This window comes from Sceloporus occidentalis, unplaced genomic scaffold, assembly GCF_023333645.1.
Source record: "Sceloporus occidentalis isolate IW3139 unplaced genomic scaffold, rSceOcc1.0.p SCAF_2, whole genome shotgun sequence".
NCBI classification, from domain to species: Eukaryota; Metazoa; Chordata; class Lepidosauria; order Squamata; family Phrynosomatidae; genus Sceloporus; species Sceloporus occidentalis.
The window spans coordinates 250,749,553-250,762,072 of NW_028316982.1; the positions used below are offsets into that span (position 1 = coordinate 250,749,553).

At 38.3% G+C, this 12,520-nt stretch overlaps 1 protein-coding gene across 2 annotated transcripts in view; it reads left to right on the forward strand.

Moving 5' to 3' along the window:
* The window catches only part of LOC149319982 (pre-mRNA splicing factor CWF19L2-like), an 82,167-nt gene that overhangs the window by 25,757 nt on the left and 43,890 nt on the right, over positions 1–12,520 (forward strand). The window contains exons 6-10 of one of the 2 annotated variants that reach the window (XM_089512715.1): positions 3,968–4,055; positions 5,362–5,477; positions 7,036–7,718; positions 11,004–11,100; positions 11,467–11,559. In XM_089512715.1, the coding sequence (XP_089368841.1) occupies positions 3,968–4,055; positions 5,362–5,477; positions 7,036–7,718; positions 11,004–11,100; positions 11,467–11,559 (1,077 nt within the window). The remainder of the gene's footprint in view (positions 1–3,967; positions 4,056–5,361; positions 5,478–7,035; positions 7,719–11,003; positions 11,101–11,466; positions 11,560–12,520) is intronic. The other variant, XM_089512716.1, reaches the window with a different exon arrangement.

A 12,520-nucleotide genomic window follows, 5' to 3' on the forward strand; every position in this document is an offset into this window, starting at 1 on the left:
TTCTGTGCTGAAATTCCCCTGTTCTGTCCTCTGCTCCATTATCTTCAGGTTGAGCACCCTTTGCCTTTTCTGAGAAGAATGAGGCAAAGAAGGTGTTGAGTAATTCTACCTTTTCTCTGTCTTCTGTTAGCATTTTGCCATCTTCTCCACGCAGTGGCCCTATCGTTTCCTTCTTCTTCCTTTTGCTGCGGACATATCCAAAAAAGCCCTTTTTGTTGTTCTTAACCTCTCTAGCAAGCCTGAGTTCATTCTGCACTTTAGCTTTTCTGACTTTACCCCTGCACATGCTTGCTATTTCTTTGAATTCCTTTTTTGTGATTTCCCCCTTTTTCCATTTCTTATACATGTTCCGTTTCAAACTTAGCTCGGTTGAAAGTTCCTTTGTAATCCATCCTGGTTTCTTGAGACACCTCCCATTTTTCTTTCTCACTGGAACTGTTTGAAATTGTGCCTTCAGTATCTCTCTTTTGAGAAACTCCCATCCGGTCTGAACTCCCTTCTCTTTTAGTATTTCTGACCATGGGATCACCCTCAATATTTCTCTAAGTTTACTGAAATCCGCTCTCCTAAAGTCTAGAATGCGTGTTTGACTATGCCTGACTTCTCCTCTCCATTGTATAACAAACTCCAGGAAAACATGGTCACTTCCACCTAAGGATCCCACCACTTGCACCCCATTAACCAAGTCATCCTTGTTGGTTAGGATCAGATCCAAAATAGCTGACCCCCTTGTTGCCTCTTCCACCTTTTGGACCATGAAATAGTCTTCCAGGCAAGTGAGGAATTTGCTAGACCTTGAGGATCTGGCTGAGTTTGACTTCCAACAAATATCAGGGTAGTTGAAGTCGCCCATCACTACTACATCTCTCTTTTCTGACTGTGTGGTCATCTGTTCTAGAAAGTCATCATCCAATTCCTCCGTCTGACTTGGGGGTCTGTAGTAGACTCCCACCATAACATCCTTGTTGTTTCCCTCCCCTTTGATTCTTATCCAGATGCTCTCCACCTGGCTTCCATGATTGATGTCCTGGATCTCTTCACTGGCGTAAATATCTCTGACATATAGTGCTATTCCTCCTCCTTTCCTGTTTGGCCTATTTCTCTTAAAAAGGTTATACCCCTCTATTTCCACATTCCAATCATTAGACTCGTCCCACCAGGTTTCAGTGATGCCTATTATATCATATTTGCTTTGCTGTACTAGGAGTTCGAGTTCATCTTGCTTATTTCCCATGCTCTGTGCATTAGTGTAGAGGCATCGCAGACCACGGGTCCCATTTACTTTTTGCTTGTGCAAGTTTATTTGCCTCCCACTGTTGGATCCTTGCACTTTTTTTCTTGTTTCCTCTATGTCTGTTTGACTATTTTCTCCAGCCCTTTCGCCTTCCTTAATATTGTCTCCCTTCCTCACGGAACTCAGTTTAAAGCCCTCCTGATCAAGTTCTTGAGACTGTTGGCAAAAACATTTCTTCCAACTGGTGTGAGATGCAACCCGTCCGTTGCAAGAAGTCCCTCCTCATGGAACCGCAGCCCACGATCAAAGAATCCAAATCGTTCTCGGCAGCACCATCTGCGAAGCCAGTTGTTCACATCCGCTATTTTCCTCTCCCTTCCTGGACCGTGCCCTTCAACTGGCAGAAGAGACGAGATGACAACCTGTACATCCATTCCTTTCAGCTTCCTACCAAGCGCCTCGTAATCCCTTTTGATGTTCTGCAGGCTGTGTCTTGCAGTATCATTGGTTCCCACGTGGACCAAGAGGAAGGGGTATTGGTCAGTAGGCTTGACCAGTCTTGTCAGCCTCTCTGTCACATCACGGATCTTTGCCCCTGGGAGACAACACACCTCTCGAGACATCTTGTCAGGCCTACAAATCACTGCTTCTGTACCCCTCAGCAAGGAGTCCCCCACTATGACCACACGCCTCCTATGAGATTTAGCAGCAGCTGTTCCCTTAGGTGGGATGCTCAGGCTTGCCTGCTCTGTCCCTGAAGTCTGTCCATGTTGCTCTTCTTCATCCTCCTTGATAAGGGAAAGAGCTTTGAATCGATTCTCTAGCTGCAAGCTCCCCGAACAATCCCTTCTTGGCCTACTTCTCTGTGTGACATTCCTCCAGCTATCTTCCTCCTGTGTATGTGAAGTGACCTCCTCGGCTCTAGCATCTTCCTCTGCATGGTATTTGTCCAGGATTGTTAGTTCTGTTCTGTCCAGGAAATCCTCCTGCTCCCTAATATGCTGAAGTGTAGCTGCTCTGGACTCCAACTGCTGCAATTTCTCCTCCAAGAGGGCTACCAATTTGCACTTGGGGCATGTGAAGTTCTCCACTTCTTTAGGCAAGAAGACAAGCATCCCACAAGTGTTGCAGGTGACTGCCGTGGTTCCGTCAGTGTCCATACTGAAAAGTCTTAGGAAATTACTGGCACAGGACTGTGGGCTTCCTCCTGAAAAAAAGAATCCTCCAGAAAACACCAACGCTAAGCCCCTGATGCTTCAACAATTTGTGGCAGTGAGCTTGATCAATTCTGCCTTTGCAGTAGATTTCCTTGGATTAAAAAAAATGAAATAAAAATTGAAACTCAGTGTGACTCACTGAAGATGTGACTACAAGCACACTCTTCCTAGAGTTTAAAAACAATTAAACAGTCACCACTTAAAATGGCTGCCCAGCTACCTCTCTCCTCCTCTTCTCTGTAGCAGGAACTGCTCTGCAGAGGCTCTGGGAGAAAAAATAAAGAGCTAGTCTGCTAGCTCTGCCCCTAGTGACTCACAGGTGTGACTCACTGAAGATGTGATTTGTGTTTGAGTGTTAACATATAAAGCATTTTGGATGCTCCATAAAGCTTACTATCTGTCATTTCTCTGTAAGGAAGATTCTTGGTGTGTTGAAAGGTTGAATTGGGTACAGACATCGTGAAGACAGTCTGTGCCCGATTCAGAGTTTTGGCCCTGTGTCATGTAACCAAGATGCAGCAAGCCAGGGGGAATTTGAAGCAAATAACCCATGCAGACAATCTCTTTTAGAGGTAATCATATAACCCATGTAGACAAGCCCTTTTAGATGAAATCATTGATTTCCTTTAAAAACCAAAAAAACCAAACCCTTGATTGTCAGAGATAGTACTGATTATTTGATTATTTGCTTATTCCATTAACAGTGGCATCTCATTGTTAGTGCTAATGTACATCATTTGTCTAATTCATGGAGTGAAAGAAGTAACAGGAGAATTCTCTGTGTTTTTTATTTTGAGACAGATGAAGGAAGTCTAGCATCCATTTAGTGGTTATAAGGATGAAATGTATTTCTTATTTAGCACACAGCAGATCTCTTTTATATAGTTGGAAATTGGATATTTTAAAACTCCTTTTCTCAACCATTTCTTTGGAAAGATGAAGGACATTTTTATGAAAGACAAAAATAAAAGCTAACACTGGTATCCAGAAAGGGTGATTAAATATGGTCCAAAACACACTGCAGAAATAATCTACAGTTGGTCCTTCTTTGGATTTTTTATACACGGATTCAAGCATCCATGGTTTGAAAATGTTCAAAAAAGTATAAATATCAAATATCAAACCTTGATTTTCCATTTTTTTATAAGGGACACCATTTTGCTATGTCATTATATTTAATGGGACTTGAGCATCCACAGATTTTGTTATCCACGGTGTATAACAAGGGTCCACTGTACTTTGAGATTGCTTTTTAACTGCCCTGGCTCAGTGCTAAGGAATCCTGGGAATTGTAGTTTATTGTGGCACCAGACTTCTCTCACAGAGAAGCCTACATGTCTCACAAAACTACAGCTGCTGGAATCCCCTAATATTGAGTCAGAGCAGCTAAAGCGGTCTCAATCTGGATTATTTCGGCAGTGTTTTGTACCTATGTAATTAAGACTAAAGTGAATTTGATGGGACATGAAAGGGGCTTCTGTGATGCAGTGGTTGATGTTTGCTGTATTTTAAATAGTCTCTGATTGCTGAAAGAGAGCTCAACCCATACTGGAAAGATGGCGGCACAGGTTTACCACCAGAAGAAGTAACACCATCAGGAAAAGGTAACATAATCTTTCAATTTAAATTAGAAAGTTATAGTGTGATTCCATCTCTTTCTGTTTTTTGACCTTTTTGCTAAGATCTAATATCTGTTCTTCCCTGCAACCCCTCATTAGTATTCAAGGGAAACTAAATTAAAATTTGCATGCAATTTCTAGTATGATCTCAAGACCAAAATCATACCACATAGTTTTGAAGAATACTTTTAACTTTCCCCCTCTTTGCTTCCTTCCTTCCTTTTTAAAATCTTGAGTGGCTTGACCTTCAGTTTCTACAATGGACATCTAAATTGTGAACTAATTAAAAAAAGACCTGATTGTACCAGGACATGATGAATTGTTGTCATCTCCTTTGGTCTCTTTCATTCCATTACACAAATTGCAGCTTTAAAATATTCAGCCGCTGAACTCTGTGAATCCCATTTGAAATGAAGTGCATTAAGGATGCAGTTAGTGAAGAATATTATTTATGTAATCCTTTTCACTTCAATTTTTCTTTCTCTAGGGTTATTTTGTTTATTTGTTGCAAGAACAAACAAAAATGATGTTTTTCAGCATATTGCATCCCATTTGTAAAATTGTACAAACCTTGTTCAGTGCTCAGTGCATTAAAAGTTGGTAGGAGTTTCCTGCTGCCATTTTAGAAAGACTGAAAAGTGCAAATCCTAATTTTAGCACCAGAATAAAAAGCATAGGATTCTTTAAGTCAGAAATAGAGGTTATATTTAACATAGGGCAGGTGCCAAAGATATCAGCCACTTGTGTTGTTTCTTGCTCACCTCTATGAACGTAAGATAGACTAATTTTTGTTCTGATATCATCACATATGTTCCCCCCCCCCCCCCTTTCTCTATGGGCTGCCATGGCTGGTCGTGGTAACTTTAACTTTTCATAGGGCTTGAAGCCTTATGCCAGCCTTTTTACATAGTCAACATAATCTGAAGTGATATATAATATGAAGCAATATTTCTCAAGCAGAAACTGAGTAACTAGTTTCATTTAAGGCTTCTTTTGAAGCCTCTTCACTGAATGTGTTAGAATGATTGGCAGGAAGATGGATAATCTGGTAGGTTTGTTTTCTGTTTAGCACTTTAAGGATATGGCAAGTATTGATTCATTTTAAGTAAAGAGATGAGGGCTGTGGTTCCAGAAAACTTTAAGAACATGAGCAGAAACTGGAGAACTATGCCAGTGTTAAGTATATTTCTGTGGACAAATATATGTTAGGTGTGTGATGCACAACATATGCAGTAAATAATCAAGTTACAGTATTGGCTAACAGTATGCTGAATATCATTTGTTTCTGCAGTGGCAGGAGTAGAAGATGGTGGGTTAAGTTGGCTGAGAAAATCTTACCAAAGAATGAAGGAACAATCTGAGAGGGAGAAACGGGATTTGGATGAAATAGTAGCTGAAAGATATGGGGTAAGTATTGAAAGGGAAATATCTGTCCATTGTAAAAATATTTGTATAATGGGAAAATACTGCTTCCCACATATTTCACTCATGCATATAAATGCACTTATTTAAAAGGAAATACATACTTGGGTTTATTTATTTATTTATTTTGTTAGATAAGCAGGTTAGACGAGTTTAGATGAGAAAGTTTACTTAATGGTCAGAATTCCAGTGTATGTACGTATTACATGGGGTTGCACAAACATAGTCTTATCATAAAATGGCCAGTCACACCATCAGCTATGTAGTGGTGGATGAGGGGATGCAGACTGAAGGAATAAATCTATCCCCTGCCCCTCCTCCCACAAAAACCCTTAAAGAGTGAACTGACACACATCTTGACTCTTCCATTAGAAACCTGGAGAACCAGATGAATGAGAAAAGGCATGTGCCAAACAGCATAACTGAAGAATCAGGCAACACACTTTGACTACTATCAGTAAATTGTTTTATGTATCTCATGTCATATGAGAGAATGTGGTGTAGTGGTTTGAACATTTGACTATGGCTTTGCATCCCTGTTCAGCCATGGAATCCCAGAGTGATCTTTGGCAAGTCAGCCTCAGAGGAAAGCAAAGGCAAACCTCCTCTGAATAAATCTTGCCAAGAAAACCCCATGATAGGTTTGCCTTAGGGATGCTATGGGTTGGAAATGACTTGAAACACACAACAGCAACAATGTCAGGTCAATACAGTGCTTTGAAACCATTACTCATTTTTCCCCCAGTGGATTTCAAAGAAGTAGCCAAGTTAGTCTCTTGCAGGAGGGGGAGGAAGAGCAGGGAAAAGGAATATGGTAATACATTTAAAACTAACTGGTTTTTTTATTTTAGAATGAGCTTTCATGGGATATAAACCAACTTGTTCAGATACAGTACAGAGTGTAGTACAGTGCACTCTGTACTGCACCTGAAGAACTGGATTTATATTCATGAAGGCTCATGTAAAATAGAACCAGTTAGTCTTAAAAGCTGTCGCATTCCTTTTCTTTCTCCCTCCCTCCCTTTTAAAAATTTTTTAGTGCAGTTTCTGCTCATTTGCAAACTTAAATCAAGTATGATCTGAAGCTGAAATCCTACAGAGTTCACTTTGGAGAATATCCTGTTGTAATCAGTGGGATTTCTAAGTAAATATGCTAAACACTAGAATATATATATATACAGAGGAGTTAACAGGGGGAAGCAAGAGTTTTTGCTGGCTCTATGCCAGTGTGGTATAATAGCTGTATTGTTATCCTTGACTGGGGGAATTTGGGTTCATATCTGTCTTCAGTTAGGGAGCTCACTAGATGGCCTGTGGCAATACTCTTTGCTATATCTTCACAGGAGCATTAGAAGATTAATGGAGGGAGTGGAATTGTGAGCTCATTGGAAGAGCAGTAGTAAAAAAATGTAATTAATATCAAGAATTTTTGATGAGATATTATCAGACTTGTGTAACTTCTGGCCTTTTACAATGTCAATGTATGTGAATATGTTTTCAGAAGTTGCTTCATATTAAAGTCCCTTGTTTTTCCTTCTTATAGTCAGTAGAGCTGTTTCGTTCAAGGTTAGAAGAAGCAGAGACATCTGTAATCCGAAAAGAAAATGACTGGAAAAGAGGTTGGCAAAAAAGTAAATATCCAGGAAAGGAATGTAGTACGAGACAAAGGGAGGCAAAAGAGAAGCAAGAAGCAAGCAGTACAGAAAAGCATTCATATAAGGAACATATTAATGAGAGGCATAACGAAGACTATTCTCAAGAAGAGAGACATTCCAGGGGAGACAGACCAACAGATGATAGAGAGCCAAAGCATAGTACTAAAGAATCTACAGTGAGAAACTTTTCTTATAGGACTGCAAGGGATTTTAATCCAATAAAAAATTATGAGAAACCCTTTTTGAAACCTTTAAAAGCTATGTTCTTAAAACCTAATGATGATGGCGACCAAGAAGGCAAGCTGCAGAGTCGTTCATCCCGATTAGTTACTCCTAGTTCTATGGGTTATGGTTTCAGAAAACCTGGTGATGATGATGATGATGATGCAATTCCAAGATGGCGTAAAGCACAACCAAAGGAAGACATTGGAAAAGAAACTGTAGATGAAAAATCATCTAGAAATGAGAAATTTGTTATTGGGGAGAAAGACACAAGAGAGAAACACAAAGAGATTCAGAAGGATGCTTTGAAAAAAAAAGAGATGTTGGACAGCAAATTGTCATATTTGGGGTAATAAGAATTTTTTTTTTGAGTTTATATAAATAAACCTAAAGGCATACCTTGTTAGGATTGTGATCTTTTTTATATAAACACTCATGAACATAATGAATAAGCTAAAATTACCTAATGATGGGTCTCAGGTTGGGCTAGAAACAATTTCCCACTTATTTGGAAGTATGTTCTAAAAAAACCCAAATAATGGAGACATGGTATTTACTAAACAGCAAAGGAAATGTATATACGTTAGCTCAGGGGAGCTTTCATATATCCTTACTTCTTGTTTTAAGCGCTGAGAGCTGGTTTTGAAAACAAATTAAGCAAAAGAAGGTTTTTGATGGTGCTCCATGCATAGTATTGCCCAAGGTGTATTAAACATGCTTGACCGCCTTCTGGCTAACCTACTGTCCATGTGTATGATTATTTTTTATTTTTTGTCATAGTGCTTGCACACCTAAAATAACACTTTTGTTGTTGTTATTGTTATTAATGGCCCTTGAGTTGACCACATCTCATGGATGAGACATCTCCAGGACCCCTTATCTTCAACTGCTGTGCTTAGTTTCTGCAAATCCATGCCCGTAACCTCTCTGATTGAGTCTTATCTATCTGGTGTGCAGCTTTCCTCTCTTTCTACTACCCTCTACTTTTCCTAGTATTACTGTTTTTTCTAGTGAGTCATGCCTTCTCATGATGTGGCCAAAGTAAGAGATCCTCAATTTGACCATCTTGGCTTCCTGGGTAATTTCAGAATTTTATCTATTCAGTGACCTGTTCATTAGTCTTTTCGCTTGTCCATTGTATCCTTAGCACTGTTCTCCAATACCACATCTCAAATGAGTTGATTTTCTTCTTACCGGCTTTCTTCATTGTCCAGCTGTTGCATCTGTATATAATGATGGGGAATATAATCACTTGGATGATTCTAACTTTAGTGTTCAGTTGAGATCCGCCATATAACATCTTTGGAGGCATTTAAGAAAGCAATAAAAACTAATCTCTTCTGGCAGGCCTTCCCAAACTGATCTCCTCAGAATTTTCACTCTCCATTTGTTTAGGTGTACCCACTGGACTTTGATCCCGATCTGTTTTTTAACCATTCTATTGGGAATTGTTTTTTAATGGTATTTTAGGGTGGAAGGGAGATTGGGGAACTAGAATCTAATATGTCATGTTATGCTTTTATCTATTGATATTCATGTTTGATTTAATTGTTCTTGTTTGTTGTTACCCGCCTCGATCCAATACAGGGAGAGGTGGGATACAAATTATTATTATTATTATTATTATTATTATTATTATTATTACTATATCTTTACTCTTTAGGATATTGTCTAGTTCTTTCATAGTTGCCCTTCCCATTCCTAGTCTTCTTATTTCTCAACTTCAGTCTGTGTTCTTGATTAGTGTTTTAACTATTTGAATTTCTTCATTACTTGGGTAGAAACAAAAAGAGAAAAGAGGTATTAGAAGGGCACTGGAAACGACTAACTGTGACCAGCACAAGTCTTTCATGTCTTGTGATTCTATTTTTTGAGGCAACGAGTTTAATCTGAGAAGAGAGAATCTTTTTCTCTTGGTTTGTCTTTCCTGCTACGTATAGATAGAACAAAAGAGATGATCATTTATAAAAATTATATTAAGTTAGTAGTTTCAATGATGGTACATAATATAATGCCAGTAGATCCTTCTACATCTAATCTTTTTCCTTTTCTTTGGAAAAAAAGTAATGTCCATAAACCACTGTACATCTAACAGAACTTAGTTTCATTTTCTGTATTGCTATTATTAGAATGCAGACAGATACTTAGGTTTCGAAATTGACAGACAATAATGTATGGTTGTATACTGATAAATAGTTTTTCTCCCAGGTTCACACAGTATATATACACCCAACTTTTTCCAGGCAAAGCATTCTCTGAAGATGCTAGCCACAGATGCTGGCGAAACGTCAGGAAGAAACTTTTCTGGAACATGGCCACATAGCCCGAAAAACCCACAAAAAACTATGGATGCCGGCCATGAAAGCCTTCGACTTTAAATAGTTTTTGTTTGTTTGTTTTAAATCTCACCAAAAGAGTGAGGCATTTCTGATTCATCACAGTGACTGGCTTTACATAGATGCAGAGCTGATGATTCCACTTACCTGAAACACTCTAGAATGCTGAAAGACCTCTGTGCTTCTTTATGATGCACACTTTGACAAAACAGAATTGTTGGGCAGATTCACCCAAATGTTACTTTGAGAGAGGAGAAGTGCATTTACATTCAAATTGTGGTGCACTTCATAGGAAAATAAAAAACTTGAGAACAGAAGAAAAATTGTTAGATCTCATGTCATTGTTCAGAAAGCTTAGGTTTGTCCTTGAGAAGATTTCAAAAATAGTTTGTCTCTCTTTCTTAAGTACTCTGACCTTCCACATCTTTCCTGTTGTGCAGAGTTCATTTTGAAATTCTCTTCAGTAGACACTTTTTACATACAGACGTATCAGTTTGATTCTAGATCAAGAAGTTTGTTCTAGCACAGTTGAAATAGGATGCATGGTCAACAATACAAGCTAACATGGTGGATTTTTAATGGTGTCATATAGCAATAGAGCTAATACCTACTTCATCTAAAACTGGGTTTTCCCTGGAATATAAATAGCTTCTCAGTTTCAAAAGGAGCAAGATTTGTGAGAAAATCACAAATTATATCCTTCCAATATCTTAGAGCAGCTGAAAACATGTTCACCAAACCTTTTTTATTTAATTTGCTAATTATCATACTGAGCAAAAACCCCAGTCTCTTATAATGAAGGATAGACAAGTATAGTTTTGGTTATAATTTTTAATTAAATTATTAACTTAGTTATTTTGTAAGATACTTTCAAATTTATATAGTCCTAAATTGCCCCTTCCCCTCTTAAAAATATGGTTTGATCAGATGTATGAAAAGAAAGGTTAAATAGTTTGATACCTGCCTGTATGGGAGTTATTTGAATGGGAATCTAGAGCAGCCTGTGGCCTAACTCTGATCTGCAGTTTTAACAACAGACTCCCTTGAAGAGTTAATGATGTGAAGTTCTCTCTCTTAACACAGATCCCTAACCTGCAATGTGGTCTAGGACCTCTGGCAGTAGCATGTTTGTGAACTACTCAGAGCCTCACTTGAAGTATTATTGTGGGTGTGTCATAAGTCACTGTATTGCAGCTACAAGTCCTTCCCATTTTTCAGGTTGGGACAATGAACTGTATTTTCACATTCTGCATGCTGACTGGTTTTTTTTTTTTTTGGGGGGGGGGTCTTTTCACTAGGCCTTTTTCAGAGGATGAGAATCCCCATATTCTTAGTGATGAAGATATGAACAAACTGGGTGCTAGAATTGTGAAAGCAGAATTGATGGGAAACAAGGTATGTGAAGAAATAGTATTGAATGCATTTATTTTATTGCCATATATCTCAACTGTGAAATCCAAAGAGAAATCATTGTTCACATTATCTGGAAGGTCTAAAACCCTCGGAAAATTAAGCCCACGTACCGAAATGTGCCTCTTGTTACTTTAAAAGACATTTGAATTTGCTTGAATATTTTAAACTGATTTGACTTCGGCATATGAAAATCAAGATCTTTGGTTATAGAGTTTTGTTTATATGATAAATTAACTTCATATTTCTGTATGGTGATCTTTGAACAGTAAAACCCACAAACAATTTAAGAGGAGATGGATTTGTTGTTGATAGTACAATTAAATTCAGCAGCATCTGTTCTCTTTAAAGGATTTAGCTGCAAAACTTCAAGCTCAGCTTGACAATGCACGCAAGCTGAAAAGCAGTGGAACACAGATACAAGCTACAGAGTCTGCAAGGGAGGTAAGAAAGCAACATTATCCTGTGTTTGCTTTGGATGCTGAAACAAAAGCAGTAATGACAGATGTGTGGTAGGTAGAGATGAGACCCTGTTAAATATAGTTGTTTGGTAGAAGTTATCTACAAAACAAATAGGAGTCATACTGTGTGCTAAACTATTATCCTGTGAAGGAAAGCTGTGAAAAAAAACTTTAAAGACTCAATTCAGCAAAGTAAGTACAGGTATACCTCAGTTAGCAAAGGAGTTATGCTTCTGAGTATTAATTCTTTAACAGAATTTTTGGTACCAAAAGCAGAAATAACTTTGAATAAATAGAATCAGGTTCCTACACTGCAGAAAAGAAGAACAATTTAACATGTTTTAGCAAACTTTTTATCCAAAACTTACAATATGCATATTTGAAATGAAACAGCCAGGTCATGTAAATGTTGAATAAGTAAGGAAAAACATTTTGAATCCTCAAAAGACCACTAGAAAACTTCTTCCAAAATACATCTGACAATATCTCCCCCCCCCCCCCCTTTCATTAGCCTCCAGTACTTATAATTTCCATTTTGGTGGCCAAATTTATAGATCTAAGCTTCTTTAACATGATGAGGGTAATTGATGAGGCAAGCTTATCTGCTTTCCCCTTTACTCTGTGTTATATATGTTCCATAAGGGATTCCAGAGACAGCTAATGCTTCCTGTTGCAGGTAGGCGCACACATAACTAGAGTAGAATTCCATCATTACCTAGCTCAAGCTTTTATTGAGTTGTTTACTGCACACACACACACTGCTGCAACCTGACAGTAAATGTTTTTGTTTCTTCACCCCTCCTTCACCATCCTTCCAATGCTAATGCTCTTAAGAATATCCACCTAGACAGAGGATAAGGAAAAAAAGAGGGGATAGGAGGACATAAACGGACTTTCTAAAAAGAAGTTTCCTTGTCAGCAGTTTTGTTAACGGAGGTATGCCT